The sequence below is a fragment of the Peromyscus californicus genome, unplaced genomic scaffold (genome assembly GCF_007827085.1).
Source record: "Peromyscus californicus insignis strain IS unplaced genomic scaffold, ASM782708v3 Scaffold_19__1_contigs__length_69161282, whole genome shotgun sequence".
Lineage (NCBI taxonomy): Eukaryota > Metazoa > Chordata > Mammalia > Rodentia > Cricetidae > Peromyscus > Peromyscus californicus.
In genome coordinates, this window is record NW_026294491.1 from 3,683,674 (window position 1) to 3,707,119 (window position 23,446).

Below are 23,446 nucleotides of genomic sequence, written 5' to 3' on the forward strand. Positions count from 1 at the left end.
GAATCTACAACCAAGGCAACTTTTTTATTTTATTTTTTTAAAGATTTATTTATTTATTACGTATACAGTGTTCTGTCTGCAGGCCAGAAAAGGGCACCAGATCTCATTGTAGATGGTGTGAACCACCATGTGGGTGCTGGGAATTGAACTCAGGACCTCTGGAAGAGCAGTCAGTGCTCTTAACCACCGAGCCATCTCTCCAGCGCCCCCTACCCGCAAGGCAACTTTTATAAAAGAAAGCATTTAATTGGGGGCTTGCTTACAGTTTCAGAGGTTTAGCTCATTATCATCATGGTGAGGAGCATGACAGGGACAGTGGTGGAGAAGTACTTGAGGGCTACATCCTGACCCACAGACAGACAGACAGACAGGGAAGGAGGGAGACAGAGAGAGACAGAGACAGAGAGAGAGAGAGAAAGAGACAGAGAGAGAGACAGAGAGAGACAGAGACAGAGAGAGAGAGAAAGAGACAGAGACAGAGAGAGACAGAGAGAGAGAGAGAGAGAGAGAGAGAGAGAGAGAGAGAGAGAGAGAGAGAGAGAGACAGACAGACAGACAGACAGACAGGGCCTGCTTGCACTTTTGAAACATCAAAGCCCACCCCCAATGACACACTTCCCACAACAAGGCCACACCTCCTAGTCCTTCTAATCCTATCAAAGAGCCCCACTCCCTGGTGACTGGGCATTCAGGTACATGAACCTATGGGGCTATTTTTGTTTTGCTTTGCTAGACAGAGTTTCTCTGTGTAGCCCTGGCTGTCCTGGAACTCATAGAGATCCTCCTGCCTCTGCCTCCTGAGAGCTGGGATTAAAGACATGCTCTATCACCTCCAGGCTATGGGGCCATTCTTATTCAAACCACCACGGTAGGACTTTGACAAATGCATCTGGAATGAATGTATGTTTTCCCCTCTGGACCCCAGGGAAGAATGAGACACAAGAGGAGCTATCCCAGGGACTGGTCCTTCCTAAAATGTCACAGTCTGAGAACCCAGAAGCCCTGGTTACACTAGACACTGGTGAGTACAGGGTCTTAGACTCCAGTTCCCAGAACCCTGTTGTGTGACTGGGCTGTTAGGTGCCTCTCTTTTTGGGAGAGTCCACTAGATTATGGTGATATTTTATTTGTATTAAAATGTTATTTGTATGTTAATAAATAAAGTTGCCCGGGGGTCAGAGCTATTAGCAAGCCATAGGAAAGCAGGGCAGTGGTAGCTTACGCTTGTAATTCCAGCACTTGGTAGGCAGAGCTGGGTAAGTCTCTGTGTGTTCAGGGATACAGCCATTATTGGATACACATGCCTTTAATCTTAATACCAATCATGGAAAACCTGGAGGCCTATACAGGCAGGCTGTGAGGAGGCGGTCATGTGGTTGGGTTTACAACCAATGAGAAGGCAGGACAGGAACTCTATATAAAGACTTTAACACAGGGGTAGCTCTGGTTCGGAGGGGTAGAACCACCACAGGAGGAAGGGTAAGGTTTTAGCTCTTAGCTCTGACCTCTTGGCTTTCTTCTTTGCATTGGTTCTGTGTTTTTTTATTTAATAAGAAGGTTGGATACATCTACATTTGGTGCCCAACGTGACAAGAATTCATTAAAAACCGCTTGGCTTGGCTTGGCGGCAGGTCCGGTTTCCAGCCTGGGCGGCCCGGCTGCCTAGCTTGGGCCCAGGCCTGACTGACCCGCAGCTGGAGCTACTTGCAACTGCTACAAACAACTCAGACCTGCCCTGCTGAACAGGGCCCCTGCCTGTAAAGACTCGGCTCAAGCGGCTACACTTTCTCTCTCTCTCTCTCTCTCTCTCTCTCTCTCTCTCTCTCTCTCTCTCTCTCGCTGGATTCACACCTCGAACACCAGGTGGCTGTGAAATTCCCTGGGATTCTACTGTTCTACCCAGACTTGGTAAGTCAATTAACATATCTATTTAAAAGAGAATTTTTTTCTACATTAAAAAAAAAAAAAAAAAAAAAAAATGGAGCCGGGCGGTGGTGGCGCACGCCTTTAATCCCAGCACTCGGGAGGCAGAGCCAGGCGGATCTCTGTGAGTTCGAGGCCAGCCTGGGCTACCAAGTGAGTTCCAGGAAAAGGCGCAAAGCTACACAGAGAAACCCTGTCTCAAAAAAAAAAAAAAAAAAAAAAATGGGCTTTATGTGTACATTGGAAGAAAATTGGGCTTTGTTTGAAATTTTAGGCACTCTGACAATGGAACTATATGAAAAGATTAATATTGATCGAATTATTCAGTTTATTACTTTTCTTATCCTCATTTTATTATTTAAAAAGATCGTCAACTTAAGTGCCAGGATAACAGTCTTAGAAAAACTTGTTAAACCGGCAAAAATGAATTATAGAGAAATTCAAATTCAGACAGAAGAAATAAATAGTGAAGTTGTTTCAAAATTGGATCGTAAGGTTACAGAAAGAAAGCCAGTTTTCACACAATCACCCTTAATTTATCCAGTAGCCATACAGCAGCTACCTGATGAAGAGAATGAACAAAATACTTGGGTTCCAGTTGAAATGTTAGACTTACGAAGATTTAAGGAGGCAATAGCATCTTATGGCATGCACTCCCCATATGTAAAGCAAATGTTAAACACCTGGTCAACTTGTAATAGGATTCTACCAAAGGACTGGCGGGAATTGGCACAGGCTGTTCTTGAACCCGGACAAAATCTCCAGTGGAAAATGTGGTTCAGTAATGAGGCTAAAAATATAGAAAGACAATGGAGGGATAGCGGAATACAAGTCTGCCAGGATCAGCTTATTGGCGAAGGCCAATATGCTTCAGTACAAACACAATGTTCATATGATGTCCAAATCCTAGTTCTATGTAAAACGGCAGTTTTGAATGCATGGGACAGAGTTGAAGAACCAGGAAAAAAAAACTGAGTCATTTACAAAGGTTATACAGGGCCCCAAAGAATCTTTCACAGATTTCTTACAAAGATTGACTTCAGCAGTACAAAAAATGGTTCCGAATTCAGAGGCTAGTCAGATAATAATTGAATCTTTAGCCTTTGAGAATGCAAATGCAGCGTGCAAAAGAATAATTAGGCCGTTAAAGGCAAGATCTGCACCTTTGGAAGATTGGATTAGAGATACAGTTAATGTAGAGGCTTATGACCATGATGATATGTGGGTAGGAAAAGCAATTTCAAAAGGTTTGAGCAATGTTAGATGTTTTGGATGTGGAAAGCAAGGACATTTGAAAAGGGATTGTAAACAGGTCATTCCTAGAAATAATGTTTCTTCAAGGAACACTGGCAACAGAATGCCCCTTCCTTCTGGAGTATGCAGAAGGTGTGGTAAGGGAAAACACTGGACCAACGAATGTAGATCAACAAGGGACAGACAGGGTAACCCTCTGCCTCGAGCTTCGGGAAACTCCCAGAGGGGCCTCAGGCAGGCCCCCACAGTAAATCCAGTTCAAACCTTTCCTGCAGTTGTAGAGGAAACCCCTACTCAAAGCAACTAAATAACCAAATGTCTATTGGAATAAATCATGTTAGTCGAGATGATGAAACAGAGAAAATAGGAAATACAGGAAAAAACATAAAGAAAATTTTTTGGCAAACTTCTATTAATGAACAAAGACCAAAACTAACAATAAAAATAAATGGTGTTTTGTTGTCTGGTTTGGTAGACACAGGTGCTGACATTACCATAATTGCACCAGAATTTTGGCATCCAACTTGGCCTCTTCAGGAGGTAAACATTCAACTCTTAGGAATTGGGACATTATCTAGAGTGAAACAAAGTGTAAGATGGCTTGAATGTATAGGTCCGGAAGGACAGAAAGGAAAATTAAAACCATATATGGCTAACATAGCTATGAACCTGTGGGGTCGAGACTTGTTACAACAATGGAATACTCAGATTAATATCCCTCCAATCTCAGAAACAAATCATAAATTAGTACATGTTTCTGAGAGAAATATTAAAAGATATTATTCTAATGAGTGCTCACCAGCCATCCATGTCATACAAGAACAGGCACAACAACTGATAATCTTCCAAAAACATTAACAGCTCTACCTTTAAAATGGTCAACAGACAAGCCTGTATGGGTTCAGCAATGGCCTTTAACAACAGAGAAACTCCAGGCTTTACAAGAGCTGGTGGAAGAACAGTTAAATGCTCATCATATTGAAGAATCAACCAGCCCTTGGAATTCTCCTGTATTTGTTATAAAAAAAAAAATCTGGTAAATGGAGAATGGTAACAGACCTTAGAGCAATTAACAAAGTAATTCAGCCAATGGGCTCTTTACAATCTGGAATTCCTTTACCTACTCTGTTACCAAAAGGCTGGCCTCTCATAGTTATTGATTTAAAAGACTGTTTCTTTTCAATACCCTTACAAGAAAAAGACAGAGAAAGATTTGCTTTCACAGTGCCTACTTATAATAATTCTCAACCGGTTAAAAGATTTCAATGGAGGGTTCTCCCACAGGGAGTCACAGGCCTGACTGACCCGCAGCTGGAGCTACTTGCAACTGCTACACTAGGTAAGATTTTTTTTTCAAACTATAGTTACAACTTATTTAATTCATGAGCCATATAGTTTTTTGACAACTTGACACAGCTGGGGTCATCTGGAAATGGGACCCTCAGCTGAGAAAATGCCTCCATCAGATTGGCCTGTGGACGAGCCTAGGGGACATTTTCTTGATTAGTGATCAATATAGGAGGGACCCAACTTCTGTGGGCGGTGCCACCCTGGGCAGGTGGGCCTGGGTCCTATAAGAAAGCAGGATGAGCAAGCCAGTGAGCAGCGCTCCTCCACGGCCTCTGCTTCAGTTCCTTCGGCCAGGTTCCTGCCCTGGTTTCTCATGAGGACCAACTGTAATCTGTAAGCCAAAAAACCACTTCCCTTTACAGCCTTTGCTACACGAGACCTTGGTTTTTGTTTTAAAAAGGCAATCTAGTAGGTTAGGGCAAACATTCAAAGTATTATTTGTAAAAGTATTGTTTCTGATATATCTGGACAAAGGCATGAGGTCAAGGTCAGATGTAAAATTGACGGGACTGTGGGCACTAGAGAAACAGAACTCAGAAATCTGGAGGTGGTGCCCGATTCAAGTTCTTGGGTCTTTATATGCTTTTATTTATTTGTTTTCTGTATATGGGTGTTTTGCTTGCATGTACGTCTTGCACCAGGAGTGTACCTGGTGCCTGCAGAGGCCAGAAGAGGGTGTCAGGTCCCCTGGAACTGGAGTTACAGACAGTTGTGAGCCACCTTGTGGGTGCTGGGACCCGAACCCTCATCCTCTGGAAGTGCTCCTAACTGTGGAGCCATCTCTCCAGGCCCCGTTTTTATCTTTATTTATTTAGTCAGTTTTTGGTTTTTCAAGACAGTGTTTCTCTGTGTAGCCCTGGATGTCCTGGAACTCGCTCTGTAGACCAGGCTGGCCTTGAACTCAGAGATCCACCTGCCTCTGCCTCCTGGGTGCTGGAATTAAAGGCATGCACCACCACTGCCTGGCCTATTTTTTATTTTTCAAAAATTATTTATTTTTATTTTATGTGCGTTGGTGTTTTGCCTACATGTATGTCTGTGTGAGGGTGTTGGATCCCCTGGAATTGGAGTTACAGACAGTTGTGAGCTACTATGTGCATACTGGGACCCGAACCCTCATCCTCTGGAAGAGCTCTTAACCACGGAGCTGTCTCTCCAGGCCCCGTTTTTGTTTTTGTTTTTATTTTTTAATTTTTAATTTTTGAGTCAGAGTCGGACTTACTATGTGGCCAGGAACTCCTGGTCCTCCTGCCTCTACTTCCCCCTTAAAGGCCTAGACAACCACTATCATCGGCTCTAAGGGTCTTGGTAAAAATCTCACACACTCCAGGAGCGCTAGGATTCTCTGTCCAGGTCCGCAGCTGTCTCACGGCTGCCGGCTGTCTCCACCCCTCTTGGGTCTCTTCCTGCTTCTGTCTTGAGTCCCCTCCTTCTTTTCTTCAAGGGACAAACGCCCCCACTCCCGCCCCTCAGGAAACACGGGGGTGGGGTGGGGGAGGGAGGGAGCAAACGTGACCGATGGGGGGGTGGCAGGGGGCACTCTTATCTCGGGAGTTCAAACCAAAGACTCCGAAGCAAACGCCCAGGCTCCGTGGCGCAGAACAGAAAGTAGGCGACTTGGGGATGAGTTTGAGGGTTGAACTTGGTGAGCAAGGGCCTGGCGCGCTGCCCCAGCCGGCCGGCTACGGGAACTTGTTTCTGTGGGCGCAGGGGCGCACTGTTAACTAGAGGAGTTAATGTTCTTCCCCCTTTCGCTATTATTTATTTTAAAGGAAAGACAGAAGGAGCCAAGAGAAATTGGAGTCAATTCCTCCCGGAGAGGGAGCGGCTGAACTGATTCGGAAGTTGGATCTCTTTGTACAAAGGAATGCAGGGAGACAGAAAGAGAGAGAGAGAGAGAAAACCCCAACAACAACAAAAATAAAACCCACCCCATTGCTTCATTTCCCCTCCAAGTCCAAGCACTTTCTATTGTGCAATGAAAAGGCTTTTCATGTCGAGAGAAATGAATCCTGATTTGCAACGCTAAGGGCTTGAGCGTGCGTCTAGGCTCAAGACGGCTCTCAGCTGGGCGCGGTTGCCGCAGGGTGACCGTGGCCAAGTTCCCGGTGCTCCGCCACGCGTGGGCCGCAGGACAGGCTCTCCACCTCAAAGGGTGGAGAGCCGCGAAGTGCAGCGCGGTGCGAGTGGACAGCCGTCTAGGGGGCACGCTAGATCCCGGGGTCCTCTGGTGGCGCTCCGGGCACTTTTGGGGATCCAGGCGCGCGCGCGCGCTGTCGGGGAGGCAGAGCCCCGGGCGCGGGTGCACGTGGGAGCTGCAGCGGGGGCGGGCCGGGGTGTGGCCTCCCCGCCTCCCAGGCGGGATTTGCATGTGTGTGGCGGCCCCAGACTTCCTGCTCCTTCCCAGCTGCAGGTACGCGCGGGCCGGGCCGGGCTGGAGGACTGTGGGCGCGCAGAGACGCGGGCACCTCCTCACCCGGACCCGCGCCGCACCGCGCCTCCTCGCGCTCCGGTGGCCAGGGCAGCCGCCAGCCTGTCCTGGCTGCCCCGATCGTCCCGATCGCCGGGCTGCGAGGTGGCACTACGCCCCTCTCCGCTCAGCGCGCTGCAGTCCTCTGCACCGAGCCTGGCAGCTCGCTTGTGGGCAATCTTGCCACCTCGAGCCCCGGAGGGCCAAAGCCATGAACGAAATGTCCAGCTTTCTTCACATCGGGGACATAGTGTCCCTATACGCCGAGGGCTCAGTCAATGGCTTCATCAGCACTTTGGGGTGAGTGAGCCTAGGGCAAAGAGGGGGGGCGTCGGGGCCGCCGTACCAGCTGCGTGTCTCTTGATGCCCAGTCCCCTGCCCCTCGATGGCGGGCTTGGGCGCCCTAGTCTCCAGAAGCGAGGGGACACTGGCCTCCCTCTCTTAGAGAAAGGAAGTGCGCTGTTTGCTCAGGTAGTAGTCGGGCGCCCTAGGGAGTTCGCAGGAGGCGTCTGGGCCCACTAAGCCCGCCACTTCTGGCACACTCCTTTTCTTCAGTAGTGGCTGAGGGGTTTGAACTTCCTCTGCAAGTGGTCCTGGGGTGGTGCTGGTGGCAGGTGTCTGGGGCCTGAGTTGGAGAGGGCCTGGGTGTGCTTGGCTGGGATTGGGGGTTGGGTGCTAGGGTTGGCTCAGACTGCAGCCTGGCAGTCATCCCTTTCGCCCCATCCTGAATCGGTTTTTGATGGGTGGAACTTTCTCACTCTCCTTGTGTCGCATCCCGGCTTTAGTAGGAGTGTTTTCTTTACCCTCCCGGTCCAGGCAACCCAGGTCTCGGCCAGCTGGCCCCCCTCTTCTCCCCCCCCCCCCCCCGCCCCTTCTCCCCGTCAATTTCCTGTGCAGCAGCTCTGGCGCCCCTGGTCCCAGGTTCTCCAGAGCACTTTACAAACATTAATTAATTCTGACTGCCACCCCCCAGGGTCTAGGCTGGATAAGCAGGGAATCGATTCTGTCCCAGGCTGGGGCCAGGCCTCTGAGCCAGGAGAGGGTAGAGTCCCTGTATCTTTTTAGAGAGCTCCTTGCGCGCCTTGCTGCGTGGAGACGTGGAGAGAGTGCAGGCCGGGGTCTGGTCCTTTGGCCCCATTCAGTGCTGGCACGCGCGCGCGTGCGCGCATCAGGGTGCGGGAGGTGGGGGTGGGTTTGGGGGCGAGGAGGGCGGGAGGGACTATGTTCTGTGGCTTCATCTTTCCCAGCAACACTCAGCTGCCCAGAGGGTGACTCCTGTGAGGACTTTGGAACTGTGTGTGGGGTATCCTCAGTCCGAGGCTAGCCCTACACTGGTCGGGCAGGTGGGAAGCTTCTGGCTCATTGGGTTTCTCCACTGGTGGCTGGAATTCAGTGTGCTGTAGGGAGGAGAACCCACAAGGGCCTCTTTGCCAGAGGAGGCTGAGATGGGAGTTCCAGCATTCCTTCCCCCTCCCAGCATCCTTCAGGCTCTCCTACACACCTCCTGGGTCAGATGTAGATTCCTACACTCACCTCCCCATCAGATTTCTCTTCTGAAGTTACCCGGAGAAGAGGGGTGGAGCCACATCTGGGCCGGCATCTTCGCAGGCCTAGCTCAGAGCAGTGCCAGGGCCCTGTACAGGGGAGGTCCACAGTCAGCACTTCACATTCTGCTGTGGAATAGGGTGTGTGGGGGGGGGGAGGGGGGAGGGTGAAGCCAGAAGTGGGAACCCCCTTCCCCCCAAGCTCTGCAGCATTTTGGAAAAATGCTTTTGCAGATGTTTCTGACTCGGGATTGAGCATTGGGTGGATGTCATTTAAGCACCTTGAGGATTAACAGAGCCAAGGGAAGGGTCTAAGGTCCCTTTTCCCACCCTCAGGCAGGCTCCCTCATTTGGGAATCCCTCTGCATGCTCTCTCTCTCTCTCTCTCTCTCTCTCTCTCTCTCTCTCTCTTAAATTATTTTATGTGTATGGTGTTGCTTGCAAGCATGTCAATAACCATGTGGCTGCTTGGTGGCTGTGGAGGCCAGAAGAGAGCATTGTCAGATCCCCATGGGTGTGAGCTATCTTGTGGATGCTGGGGGTGAACTCAGGTCCTCTTCCAGAGAGGCCAGTGCTCTTAAGCATCGAGCCATGCTGCCAGCCTCGGCTCCCCTGTTCTCTGTGTACTGTCTTCCTGCCCCAGGAGCTGCTTGCTACTTTTAGTCCACCTGGACCTCAGGGCAGGACTCAGGGCACTTGAGAGCCCTTGACCCCAGGGTGCCCCTTCCTATGCAACTCCCCCCAAAAGATGGACAAATGGGCTGGAGAGATGGCTCAGAGGTTAAGAGCACTGACTGCTCTTCCAGAGGTCCTGAGTTCAATTCCCAGCAACCACACGGTGACTCACAACCATCTGTAAAGAGATCTGGTGCCCTCTTCTGCCATGCAGGCAAAACACTGTATACATAATAAATAAATCCTTAAAAAAAAAAAAAATAAAGATGGACAGCCTGGCCTGGTGTGCTGGCCTAGGCCTAATCTGAGCTCACCTCGCCAGAAGTTCAGGTGCATTTCCTGGAACCGCCCCCCCTGGTCTCTTTACCTTTGCTCCTGTGTGGCTCCTGCCTGCCTGAGTAAATCTGTCCCACCCTCTGAGACCTAGCCCAAAGTGGCCTCTTTTGAAAGCTGAGACCCCACCTTCCAGGGCAGAATTAACCCTGTTCTTTCTGTGACGTTTTCAAGCTGTTTTCTGGTGGGACTCGCGCTCCCCATAGGCCCAGCTAACACTCACTCACAGGGCAGGGCAGGCGCTGGCAGGGTTAGTGAGTCAGCTGTGCCCTCATGGAAGCTGCACTGTGCTGGGGACCTGTGAAGAGGAAGGGAGCCGGGCTTCCAGCTGATGAAGAATGAGTGGCCGTCCTGTACCTCACTGTACCCAAGTGGACTCTCCAGGCCCAAGCTGCAGCATCCTTAGGGTCTCCATAGTCCTGTGGAGTAGGGTCTGTAACCCCAGCACTTGGGAAGTGGTGGTGGTGGGGGATCCTGAACTGAAAGACAACCTTTGCTATATAAAGAGCTGAAGGCTAGCCTAGGCTACAAAGAGCCTGTCTTCAAAAAAAAAAAAAAAAAAAAAAAAACCAAACAAACAAAAAACAAAAAACAAGGCAGGCAGACTAGCAAAAAAGGTCAAACTTGGCAGCTGGACTCTAAGGGCCTGCATGTTTGGTCGGACTGAGCCAGAGTCTCCATGCATTTGCTTCCTTTTCTGCAGAGCTGGAAGTTGGACCCTGGTCTCAGGCATGCTAACTGCATGCTGGTTTGAGGCATGCTGACTATGTATGTTGGTCTGAGGCATGCTAACTGTGCATTCTCAGGCATACTAACTGCATGCTGGTCTGAGGCATGCTAACTGCATTCTCAGGTATGCTAACTGCATGCTGGTTTGAGGCATGCTGACTGTGCATGTTGGTCTGAGGCATGCTAACTGCATTCTCAGGCATGCTAACTGTGCATGCTGGTCTGAGGCATGCTAACTGCATTCTCAGGAATGCTAACTGTGCAAGCTGATCTGAGGCATGCTAACTGTGCATGCTGGTCTGAGGCATGCTAACTGCATTCTCAGGAATGCTAACTGTGCAAGCTGATTTGAGGCATGCTAACTGTGCATGCTGGTCTGAGGCATGCTAACTGTGCATGCTAGGTTCATTTGTCAGGCAGGTTCCCGTGCTCTGCCACTGAGCCATACCTCAGTCTTCAATACTGCATTTTAATTACATCCCCAGGACTGGAAGTGGCTCTGAGAGGCTCTCTGGGTCTTACTCAGGGTCTGTCTGCCTCCATCCTTAACTCTGGTCCTGCAGCCTTTCCTGAGGCTGTTGGTGCCCAGGGTCTTGAGCCCTAGGGCCGGTGTGATGGAGCTCCTGGGCCTCTCCCAGTGCCCAGTGTCTGGCATTCAGTTAGTCTGTGACATGAATTGAAGACGGGCAGCCTTAATGGACAGAAGGCTGGGCCCGCTGGGGAGGTGGGAGGGAACGCCGGTAGAGGCGCAGCAGCTCTGGGTCTGGGGCCCGAGCACTTGAGACAGCCAATTAAAACCTCCTGGGTAATTAGAGGTCCCATGAAGATTGTATATTAACTGGGTTGGGAGGCTGGGAGGGGTCTGGGGAGTGGATCCTGGAGGTGGTTGGGACTCAGGGAAGCAGGCCCACACCTGTTCCTGGCAGGGAAGCGTGGCTGTGGCTGGCCTCGCCCCTCACCCAGGTGAGGAGACAAAGGCCAGAGCTGCAAATCAGGGAGGAGAAGAGTTGATGTGGCTCTAGGCCAGTGGCATGAGAATGCAGGGTGGACCCATCTGGTCCCCTGGAGACCTTTTAGTACCCACAGGGTGACTGCAGGGCCCAGGGATTGAGCTGGGAGTACAGGTGAACTAAATCTTGAAGAGGCATTTGTCAGAAGCCTTTGCTGCCCATGAAAGGCCTGGGATCACTTTTGGGGGGGGGGGTGTCTCAGTACTTCTGGACCTGGGTCACCCCATGGTAAGGCAGTCAGCACATAGGGTTGAGGACCCTCGCCTTCTCCTGTAGCGCTCTCTGTCACTTTCTATCCTTACCTAACATATCTTGGAGGGTGGGTAATGGAGATCAGGGCTCTAAGAAGTATGGGGAGAAGTGTGAGGAGCCCCAGGTTCCCAGATGAGGGTCCCTGGGGCAGGAACCTCAGGAGCATGCTCCTTGGCCCCTGTTCCATCACTAACTGGGAATTTCCACGACTCTGCCCCCCCAACCCCCATGCTGGGGTCAAACCTAGGGTTCTGACAGATGGATTACATCTCCAGCACACCCTGTGTATTCTCTGTCTTTCTTTTTAGAAAAGATTTAAGGCCGGGTGTAAAGGCACATGCCTTTAATCCCAGCACTCAGGAGGCAGAGGCAGGCTGATTTCTGAGTTAGAGGCCAGCCTGATCTACAAAGCAAGGTCCAGGACAGCCAGGACTACATAGTAAAACCCTGTCTAGGAAAAAATAATTTAATTATGAGTGTGTGTGTGGAGGGGGACGGGGGGCGAGGGTGAGTACAGGTACCCGTGGAGGCCAGAAGAGGGTATTGGATCCACCTGGGGCTGGATTTAATTGTAAGTGTGTGTGTGTGTGTGTGTGTGTGTGTGTGTGTGTGTGTGTGTGTGTGTGTGTTTGTGTGTTTGTGTGTAGGGTACATGGAGTCCAGAAGAGGGTATTGGATGCCCCTGGAGCTGAAGTTTATGTGATTATGAGCTGCCCAACATGGGTGCTGTGAACTGAGCTTGGGTCCTCTGCAAGAGCAGTACTTCTTTTAACTGCTGAGCCTTCTCCGCAGCCCCACCCTGCACATTCCCTAAGGTGTTCAAACTGTACCTGGGAATGTCTTGGATGCAGGGTATTTAAAGAAAATCTAGCTCCCAGCTGGATGTGGCACAGACCTGTCATCCCAGCTACTCAGGAGATGGAGACAGGAGGATTGCAAGGTTAATGGAAAGAGGGTTGGGGGTGGAGCTTGGTGGGAGAATGCTTGCTGAGTGTGCACAGGGCTCCCAGCACCCCAGTGTGTGTGTGTCCCCATTCCAGGGCAGATACTCAGCTGTGGGTAGTGCTGAAGCTTTTGGAGACTCGTGGAATTATTTTTCACTTATGTATGTATTATTATTTTTGAAGCCCTTACTGGGACGCATCACCTAGGAGCACAGCACAAATGAGAGCCCTCCTAGACTAGACCTTCTGGTCTTTGGAGACAGCCTTGCTGTGTAGCCCTGGCTGACTTTAAAATTGTGGTAGCTGTCTTCTTGCCTCGAGCTGTCACGTGTTGGGATCACGGGTGTACACAAACCCGCCTGGTTTCCTGCGTGTGTACCTGGGCCCCAAACAGGCTGTGAGGAAGCCTGTCTGTGTGGGCTGTCTGCTCCTCGGCTCAGAACTGTCTCTTTGCTCTCGAGGGACTTCATGCAGTCATTCAGCAAACTTTCATTAAGGTACCTACTGTGTGCCAGGTACCGTTTCTGGACCGAGTTCTAGCCTGTTGCATCCTGGACAGCATCAAGCTCTTTTGCTAACTCTTTGGGGCCCTTTGAGCCTTAAGTGAGACCTTGTAATTCCTGGAGGAAGGAGGGTCCCTCCCAAGCTGCCTGCACTCCCCAGGTGCATTCAGACCTGCCCTGTGACTTCACCGGAAGGAGCTTCTACACTTTGGTTCTTTAGCCCGAGGCGGTGGCTTAGCCTCAGCCAGTCCGTGTTTGCAAACACGGGTTTTGAAAAAAAAAAACAAAAAACAAAAAACATTTTTCCCCTGATTTAAAAACAAGCACGTCCCCTGGAGAAAATATGAAACAACTCAGAGTTGTCTGTAATGGTGCTGCCGTGGCTTGTGACTGTCCTCCCGGGTCACCAGCTCTGTGAGCTAGCAGCATTTACACACAAGCAGAGCCCCTGCTCCGAACCCCGTCTCCTGTGAACATGTCTGCCCTCTCCCAAGCTAGCGCGCTCTTGTGGTGGCAGAGCATCCCATGGCAGGGGGCCCCATAACTCACGAGAGCACCCCTGGTCCCAACCATGTGAGCTACCAGTGAATCTTCACATTTTGCCCCGAGCATCCTGGAGCTCACATGTCTGGACACCTGTTCAGTTATCTGGATGGAGATCAAAAGGAAGGCCTACTTTTTGCCTCTCGGCTCCTAGCTTCGAGCGCTGTGCTTCTGTCTGGTGGTTGGAGGCAGGACTGTGCCGCAGAGGGTCCGACCCACTTGGCCTCACATGTTTATGACTGTTGCATGGCTGGTGGGGAGTAACTGAAGCGGCCTCCGCCCTCGTGGTTGGGTGTGGTGGAGGTCCCATGCAGCAGCACATGGGTGTGATGTCCTGTGGGGTGAGGTGAACAGGGGCGTGTCAGGGGTCTGCGGAAGACAGGATCGGACCCCTGCTTCTGCCTCACGACTCTGGGGTCTCAGGCTGAAGCCAGCAATTTGGTCTCGAATCCTGCTTTAGCTAGTCAGTTGCCCACGTTGCTCTGCTCTACATTCTTGACCCCGAGTCCCCTCCCTGGCTTGGCCCAATGGGTGGTGGCTTGGGTTGGGGGGTGGGGAGAGAAGCCGGATTGTAGGGTGGGGACACACCAGCTTTCTGCTTTCAGCTTGGGGGCAGGTTTCTGGGTTTCGATAATCTTGTACACACAGCTGGAATCTGTGTGGACGTCCACCTCCAGCCCTGCCCTCTAGACAGCACTGAATGTACAGCTGGGGCCCCTCCCCGGGAGCAGGGGCTAGGGGGGGGCAGGGAGGGGTGGAGGAGGCATAAGGGAGGGAGAAGAACTTCCACTGCTTCGTCTCAGGGAAGTGTGAGCTCTGAGGTCCCTGAGCCAGCAGGCTGCCCAGCCCAGGGCCTGGCTGCCCAGCATTGGTATCTGAGCTTCCAGGCTGGGAAGCCTGGGGTCAGGTAGCGGGGATGTGAATCAGAGGATGATGCCGCAGGGCTTATGGGAGAGGAGTTGGTGGGGGCAGAAGTGAGGCTAGCTGTTGCCCCCCGACCCTGTGGTGGAGGGTGTTGGTTGGGCGGGGCCTCGTGGCTGAGGCTTGTCAGATGACAGGAGGGACTGGCTGTGGCACTATTCCATTTGCAAGGAGGCTTTGAGCTGGCAGGTGGGCAGAGCCGGAGGGGTAGCAATCACAAATCTCAGCCTCCAGCTGCTGCAGGTGCTTATTTGGTTAGCAAATCCCTTCCCTCATCTCTCCTGCAGCCAGCTGGCCAGCGGCCCCTCCTCCAGCCTTTGGGACAACCAGGCTCCAAGTGTCCAGGAGGAGACACTTGGTGACAGGGGTCAGGATGATGACAGTGACGTGGATGGCTGTGGTCACAGATCTGTCAATCACTTGTGGGTTCTGCTGCCCCTTGAACCCCTCACTAGCAGCTGAGGAGATTTCAGGAAAAGATACCTACCTATAGGTGGGACTGGGGATGTGGCCCAGTTGGTAGAGTGCTCATGTAGCATCCATGGAGCCCTGAGTCCCATCCCAGTACCCTATAAACGAGGGCGTGGTGACACATACCTGTAATCCTAGCACTTGTGAGACAGATGCAGGAAGACCATGAGTTCTAGGTCAGCCTCAGCTGTGTAGGTTGTTGGCGGCCAGTCTGTGCTACGTGAGATCCTGTCTCGCCCAAACCCATCTGTGTATGTGTTTAACCCCAGCCCTCGGGAGGCGGAGGCAGGTGGATCTCTGTGAGTTCCAGGCCAGCCTGGGCTCCATGGTGAGACCATGTCTCAAAAGAAATAAACGAAGCCGGGCGGTGGTGGCGCACGCCTTTAATCCCAGCACTCGGGAGGCAGAGCCAGGCGGATCTCTGTGAGTTCGAGGCCAGCCTGGGCTACCAAGTGAGTTCCAGGAAAGGCGCAAAGCTACACAGGGAAACCCTGTCTCGAAAAACCAAAAAAAAAAAAAAAAAAAAAAAAAAAAAAAAAAAAAAAGAAATAAACGAGCGCATGTGCTCCCGTGGGCCCACAGTGCTGGTCCTGACAGCATCCTGTATTCTCAGACCACGGTCCAGTTGCGCAGTATGCCTTGGACCTCTGCTCTAATTCAGGGTCCCGCATGGTCAGTGTTCGGCCCTTATGCCCCCCACCTCCTGTTTTCCCACTGTGATGTCCAGTCCCCAGCATCTGTTTCCCAGAGAAATGAAATTTGAAACAGCAAATGGATCAGTTTCCCAGAGAACTCTGAGGAGGTCTGGAGGGGGTGTGTTGGGCCTGAAGTTCTGCCCTGCCGAGGCGCCTCAGCCTCAGTTCCTCTGCAAGTGGGGCAATCTGAGCAGTGCTTCTGAGTGGTGGACTGCAGGCCCTGAGGGGAGGGGCTGAGGGGAGGGCAGCGGAGTCCCTCCTGCCCCATGGTCCCTCCTGCCCCATGGTCCCTTCTTCCTTCTTAGCTTCCCTTCTGGCCCCCTTACAAATGTGTCCTCCTGTGCACAGCAGCCCACCTGATGCTGAGCCAGAAACCCAGGCTTGTGGGCAGAGGAGCCCTCAGAGCTGGAACCCTGACCAGAATCATTACTTCTGGGCCAAGTTCAGCCATCTTGGTGTCCCTCCTGGGGAGACTCACTGAGTGCAGGGCTTATTGTCCCCTCTTGTCCCTGAGCTTCCTGAAGCCATGAGCTATGCTGCTGTTGAATTCTGTAAGTTCCATATGCCACCTGGTATGCCACAAGGTGGCTCCTTGGTGCAGGTGGGCATAGGTCAAGAAAGGGATGCCTTTTTCTGTGCAGGGGGAGAGCAACAGCCCGAGACCCCAGCCAAAGAGTCTGGGTCCCTTTGCCAACATCCAGATCCTATCCAGCAAGTGCACCTCCGGATATCTGGAGAGGGCTCCCCAGACCTCCCCGCATCACTACAACCCATCCGGAAAGTCTCAGTGTGCCTGCTGTTGGAAGTGGCCTTCTCCTGGGCACTGGCTGTGGAGGGGGAGCCAGTGCCCTGGGCTGGAGGTCAGGACACCTGGGCTGGGGACTGCCACTGTGTGTCCCTGGCATGCGGTCGGCTCTGGGTCTCTCCTTCCCCGGGTCCGCTGCAGATGGGGAAGGGCTCTTGGGGGTTTCCCTCTGTCCCGTGCTGTTTTCTGTTGGTGGCTGAGCTGGTCTGTGCAGGCTTTGAGTCAGGTTCGCCGAGAGGCACTGCCCTACTTCTATCTAGGGCCCTTCCTCCTCCTTATCTAATCTCCAGCCAGCTCCGACCCACCCGGCTTCCTTTCCCATGGCTTCCACCTGGATCTCAAAGTCCACTCTGTGCCAAATGGGCCACGCAGGGCCTGGGATGAGGCCCTCTTCTCTTAGACCTAGGTCTTGGGGTGTAGGCTCCTTGAGCATTTCAGGGGGAGCCTTCATGGCTTTCTAGAGCAAGCTAGGTCCTCCTTTAGGGTCCAGAATGGCTGTGTCATGGCCCTCCTGCCGGGATCCCCGCCCCTCCACCGTGTCCTGTCTAGTGCAGGCCCGTGCTTCCCAGTGACTGGAAGGCTGGGCCTGTCATTAGGGCTTCTGTGTGGCTGGGGCCTGGTGGCAGGTGTGGACATGGGCATCCTGTCCTCTGGGCACTTAGCAGGGTGGGCATGAGCTCCCTGAGGGTAGATCATGTCCAGCACATCATGGCTCTCACTGAGGCCTTATGATGAGTAGAGTCTGGCCGTGTGTGTGTGTGTGTGTGTGTGTGTGTGTGTGTGTGTGTGTGTGTGTGAGACTGTGCGCACGCCTGCCATCATCTGTCTCACCAGCTGTGTGGCCCAATGGCTCCTGCCTGGCCACCCTGGACTGTGCAAAGAATAGAGTGAAAAACTGGATATAACTATGATGTACAAATTATAGAGCTCAGCACATTGGAGGGTCGGTTTTCTGATGCGACCTTGGCCTGGGTGCTGTCAGCTGCCAGCTGAGGATGGTGCCTGGTGGGAGTGAGGAATCTACTCAGCCTGTGGAGGGGACAGGATCAGATGAGGCTCTTCTGCGTGAACGAGGGGAATTGACAGGAAGACGGGGGTGGAGGGTGGGACCTCAGACAGAGGGACCCTGGCAGGAGGGTAAGATCTGAGAGGAGAGGGAAGCTGAGGATTTGGCGTGGGTTCTGGCGCCAGGTGTGCGCCTGTGGCTGGGCTCCTGTAATAAACACAGCTGCCCCCCAGCTGCCCCCCAGGAGGGGATGGGGTGCTACACCAGGGATGCGGTACCACTGGGTAGGGAGGAGTAGGGGAGCCTTTGTGAGTCTCCACCCACCCTGGGCATCTGGCCCAGGCCCAGTGTGCTGGCTGTAGCTGCTGAGGCAGGCTGGGGCGAGGCCATGCTCACCTCCCTTGGTGATGGTGGGTGGTTGGACGTGGGGAGTTTCGCTTGCGGCTGGGTGGGGTGTGTGGAACCAAGGCCCAGCTGGCAATCTGGGGTCACTTTTCTCAGCTGTCACCAAAACTTACCTGTCTGGTGTCTTCAGGCCTGCTTCTGGTCCCCAGTTTCCTGGCAGCCCATCTGATATGGGCTTTCCGGATTATCTGTTAGTGGCCTCCCTCCCTCCGTCCCTCCCTCTCACCTGCTCGGGTAGCACTGGCTTGGGATGCTTCAGTTGTAACGCTCAAGAGTGGAGGCGAGGCTTGTTTGTTGGGGTACTCTGGATCCTGTAGACCCCATTTTTTTTTTTAAGATTTATTTATTTATTATGCATACAGTGTTCTGTCTGCATGTATGTCTGCAGGCCAGAAGAGGGCGCCAGATCTCATTACAGATGGTTGTGAGCCATCATGTGGTTGCTGGGAATTGCACTCAGGACCTCTGGAAGAGCAGCCAGTGCTCTTAACCTCTGAGTCATCTCTCCAGCCCAGACCCTGTTTAAATAAAAAGGGCATGGCTGGAGTGGAGAGATGGCTCAGTGGTTGGTTAAGAGTATGCCGTGCTTTGGCAGAGGATGAGAATTTAGTTCTCAGCATGAATATGGGGAGGCTCACAACTGCCTGTAACTGCAGCTGCAGGGGTTAGATGCCCCCTTGTGGGCTCCATGGGTACCTGCACACACGTGGCATACACATACACATACACAAGCTTATTATTTATTATTATTATTTTGGTTTTTTGAGACATTTTCTCTGTGTAATAGCCTTGGCTGTCTTGGAACTTACTCTGTAGACCAGGCTAGTCTCGAACTCACAGAGATCTGCATGCGTTGCCTCCCGAGTGTTGGGGTTAAAGGTGTATACCACCACCGGCATTTTTATTATTATTATTTTTTAATACTTATTTTTATGTAAATGGATGTTTTACCTACATGTATGTAGTACTTACATGCTTGGTGCCCATGGAGGCCAGAAGAGGGTGTTGGATACCTTGGGACTGGAGTTACAGATGGTTGTGAGCCACCATGTGGGTGCTGGGAATCAAACCTGGGTCCTCTGGGAGAACAGACAGTCCTCTTAACCACTGAGCCATCTCTAATAAATAAAATAAATCTTAAAAAAGAGGATAGCAGGGTATCATCGCAGAGACATCTCTGGTGGGGGATGTCAATGGAACCCAGTGGGGTGCTGGGCTCTTGCCCCAGGAGCAGCCCTGAAGGTCCCCTCTGTCTGTCTCCACACTCTTAGGGGCAGCTCCTCCATGGCTGCCATTGGCCTTGTGCCCTGGAGCTGCTGGGCCACAGTGCTGGGCTGCTTCCCTTCCCTGCCTGCATGTGGCTCTGAGTGGCTTCATGTGGTCTCCCTGCTCTGAAGACCCTAGGCTCTGTGTGGGCTCTAGACGCTCATCCGATGTGGACAGGGACAGATAGACATCCACCTAAATCTAGACCAGGCTGATCTGTGCCGGCCAACTAGGGCAAACACGTGTATATGCTCAGTTGCATGGCCTGCAGGAGAGACCCAGACAGGTCAGGTCTCAGGGATGGAGGGAAGGGTCCTGGGTCAAGGTGGGTTTTACTGAGGAAGGAGACTCGGACCCTTCCCGCTCTCCCTTCCCACAAGGCCTTGCGTACTGGCCGAGAGTAGGCAGTGGGACTGCCCCCATAGTCTCTCCTGATTGTGACTTCCACATTTCCTGAAGGCTCTGGAACCCTTGGCAGGGGCTACGCAGGCCCTGGTCAGTGTCTCTCCCTCCCTGCCACAATGTCTGTATCCCCTCCCTCTGGCTTTGCGGAGGGCCTGCCATCCTGAATCAGGATGTCTTACAGGAAATTCTATGCCTGATTCAAGGCCTCAGCGCTCCCAGGTCCTTGCACACCTGGTCTGGGAGGTTGTACTCTGACCTTCCCCATCCTAAGTCCAGACAGAACCCACTGCTGTGGGACCGCCAGTTGGCACCAACGCATGTCCTTCTGTCCTTATTCTCAGTGTGTGACTTGTCTTCCCAACGAGGCTTTAGCTCTCCAAGGCAGGGACCCCATCTTTTCTGGCTCATGTTCTCTCCACAGCTGGTAGAACAAATTATTTCACCTGCTCAGTATGCGTTTATGCAGCCTGCTCTGCAGGTCTGGGCACTGGGGATGCAGAGGCAAAGTCCACACCCCTGTCCTCATGGGATCTGCATACCACCGATGGCAGTGAGGGCCAGGTGGGAACCGGGACAAAGGAAGGCGAGGGCAGCATGCCATGCCGCAGTGCACTGATTACACTTTTTATTTATGGGGTAACCCCATATCATGCAACTCCATATTAGATCACATAGCCCAGGCTGGCCTTGAATTTGTTATGTAGCCAGGGATGACTTTGAATTCCTGATCCTCCTGCCTCTACTTCCCAAGAAGTGGAATTATAAAGTGTGTGCCACCGAACCTGACTATAGTGCCCAGTCTTAAAAGGGGTAGGGAGGAGGGTCTTGGTGGGGACGGGTCCTTTGAGCTGGGATTTGCAAGAAGTGAGGGTGTTTGGAAGCAAAGTTTACTAGGAGAAGAAAAGGCAGGGCCAAGGTCCCTAGGAGCGTGAGGAGCCTGTGGGAGGCTATGGGGCTGAACCAGAGTGAGCCTGGAGGAAGTCTGAAACATGTGCCATCCTGTGGAGGTCAGGGCACAACTTGAGGAAGCTGGTTCTCCTTCTACCATGTCTGTCCCGTGGATCCGACTCTGGCCGTCAGGCTTGGTGGCCGACACCTCTTGTAGGCTAAGGAGGTGTACCCCAAACCTTGACTTTCCTTTGTTTTCTGTAGGGAACAGGCTGGCGGGGGAGGGGAAGAGGGGCGCAGGGGAGCAGTTGCTAAAGTTCAGTGGAAGGGCCTGGCCTGGGATGGTGCCAGAAGTGATGAGCAAAGGCTGGGCTCTGCTTCTGCTGTCTGGGACAGGGTCTCCCGTAGTCCAGGCTGATCTGGAATTCACTGTGTAGTAGAGGATGGCCTCGGTTCTGATCCTCTTGCATCCACCTGCACGCTGGCATTACAGACATATGTGACCATGCTGTTTTATTCAATGCTGGGGTTGAACCCAGGCATGCTGGGCAAGCACGCTACCAGCTGAGCTATACCCCAGTCTTCTCCACCCCGCTTTGAGACAGGGTCTCTTCACATGACGTGGGCTAGCCTTGACCTCGCTGTACAGCTGCAGCTATTGGAAGAGAGGGCTGAGGGTTAGTCTGAAGTTTTGGCCAAAGACCCATGGGGGGGGGGTCATGGACTGAGATGGGGTCAGCATGAGGACCACTTGGTGGAAGGACAGGAGCCCAGCTGTGCTGATGTTCCTCCCAGTGCCTTTACTTCTGAAGAGAGCAGCTGGGTTGAGAAGAGAGTGTCCTTGGGGCAGGAGTGTAGGAATGACCAGGGAGCATATTAGTAGCCCTTCTGGGGCTGTGAGTGTGGCCAGCCTGACTTGTGACTAGATGGGGAGGGAGCGAGTGCTGGAGGCTGGGAGGTTGAGCAGGCTGCGGCCCCCTTCCCTGCCTGGCACTGTTGAGGTCCTTCAAAGCACCTGCTAGTACTGGGCAGCCTGGCTTCAAAGTTCAGCTCTGTGATGTTAACCTTTCCATGCTCTGGTTCCCTGCTTGCAAAATGGAAATAATAGCAAAGTAGTTTTAGGAAATTAAACAGTGTATGCAAACATCAGGCAGCCTTCCAGCTCCCCAGGCCACCGGCAGGAGGCCTACAATTCAGTCGAGCTCCCACACCATCTGCATGGAGTTAGTGCCAGATGACAGAGGCTGAGGGCCCTGGCTCCCACTCTAGATGCCAGTCACCAGCCTGGGCCTCTGACTTTTCTGATTGACAGCTGTGAATTAGGGGACCCTGTAAGGTGCCTTCATGTTTGGTGACCCACTACAGTGGCTCATAGAACTCAGCAGAGCTGTTGACTGAGCCTCGGAGATGGCCTGCCTCACAGGCACATGATGAGTAATGTCATGAGGGGGGAAAGTCTTTTAATTGATGTCGTGATTTAAGGGTCTAGTGAGCTAACTCAGGAAGTAAGGCCACATGGTGGATGGAGGTAAAAGTCGGTCTCTGACCTACACATGTACTGCACACGGACACATGTGCACACACAGAAATATGAACAAAACACAGCTGCAGGGTTAGCAAGACAGCCGAGAAGGTCCTGGTCCGTCCCTGCTACTAAGCCCGGTGACCTGAGTTTGAGCCTTGGAACCCACGTGGCGGAAGGAGAGAAACCGCTTCAGCAAGTTATCCTCTGGCTCTACACGTCTACACGCCAGGGCTATGTAGACAGACCCTGTGTCAGAAAACAAACGGGGGTGTAATTCAAACCAGCCCGGGGGAGAGACGTGTAAGGCGAGGTGTGGACTGAGATGGAGAGCTGCTTCTGTGCCCTTCTGGGCCACACTAGCCTCCGGCCACCACCGACCGGCCACCACTGACTGGCACTCCCTGAACTCAGCCCTTGTGGGTTGGCCCTTCGCTGTGTGATTGATTGATGACGTCACTGATTAACCATCAGTGTCCTCCACCAGGGACAGACGAGGAAGCCAGGGCTGCAGTTTCTATCTCTAACACAGGACAGTGTCCCACTCTCGTCCTGAGGGGCTTTCCAAAAGTCACCTTGTTAACATAAATGCAGGTGAAAGGGGCGGATAGGACCGACCTTCCTGCCATTTCTGTGGCTGTGGAGCTTTGGTAGAGACTGGGGCAGAGATCCAATATGGCAATAAAGATGATTGTACATTTGCCCCACTCACGAAGGTGCTAGGGTTCAGGGGCTCTCACCAGAAGCTGGAATGAAACCCCTATATTGGTTTTTCATGTCACTGAGGACACAGGAGAGCGATGTGCAGATTCCACATGGAGCACAATGAGGCACCAGCTGCCGAGGCTCGCGATAGAGGTGCGTGTGCTGAGGTAGCGAGGTAGCTGGGACTGTGGGGATGGGAGAGATGCCCACGGGGCGGGGCTGGAAAGATCGAAGGTGGAGAATCCAGGTGTGCCAATGTTGACACAAGTTATGTGGGAAGACAGCATCATAATTGAGACGTCACCTCCGTCATACTGACCGTAGGCAAGTCTTTTTGGCATTTCTTGACTAATGATTGACCTTGGAAGGTCCAGTCCACTGTGGGCGGTGTCACCCCTGGACAGGTAGTCCCGGATTGTATAAAAAGAAAGCTGAATGAGCTCTGCAAAAAGCCAATGAGCAGCATTCCTCCATGATTCCTGCATGGAATTCCTTTAGTGATGGATTGTAATAGGGATGTGTAAGTCAAATAAACCCTCCCCCCGCCAGCTTGCTTTGGGCCATGGTGTTTATCACAGCAACAGAAAGCCAACTAGGATATCAGGTCTGTATGGTTATGCTGGGTGTATGGTTTGTGCCTTGTGGCAGAATGGTGTTTTGAAGGCGTCACTGGGTGCAGTGACCACCTCTGGAGAGATGGAAGTGCCTAGGGATGCTGGGATCACATGGAGGCTTTGCAAGGAAACTGGGGTCACTGAGAGAACATCCTAAGACCTTGTTAGCCAACCCAAGGAGTGCAGAAGTGGTGTGGGCTTTGACACTGGTTT

The 23,446-nt window shown here is 52.4% G+C and overlaps 1 protein-coding gene across 3 annotated transcripts in view; it reads left to right on the forward strand.

Moving 5' to 3' along the window:
* The first annotated feature begins 6,888 nt into the window (after positions 1-6,888).
* Positions 6,889-23,446, forward strand: part of Itpr3 (inositol 1,4,5-trisphosphate receptor type 3) — a 71,271-nt gene continuing 54,713 nt past the window's right edge. The window contains exon 1 of one of the 3 annotated variants that reach the window (XM_052744347.1): positions 6,889-7,297. In XM_052744347.1, the coding sequence (XP_052600307.1) occupies positions 6,897-7,297 (401 nt within the window). In that variant the 5' untranslated portion in view covers positions 6,889-6,896. The remainder of the gene's footprint in view (positions 7,298-23,446) is intronic. The other 2 variants (XM_052744346.1, XM_052744348.1) reach the window with 2 other exon arrangements.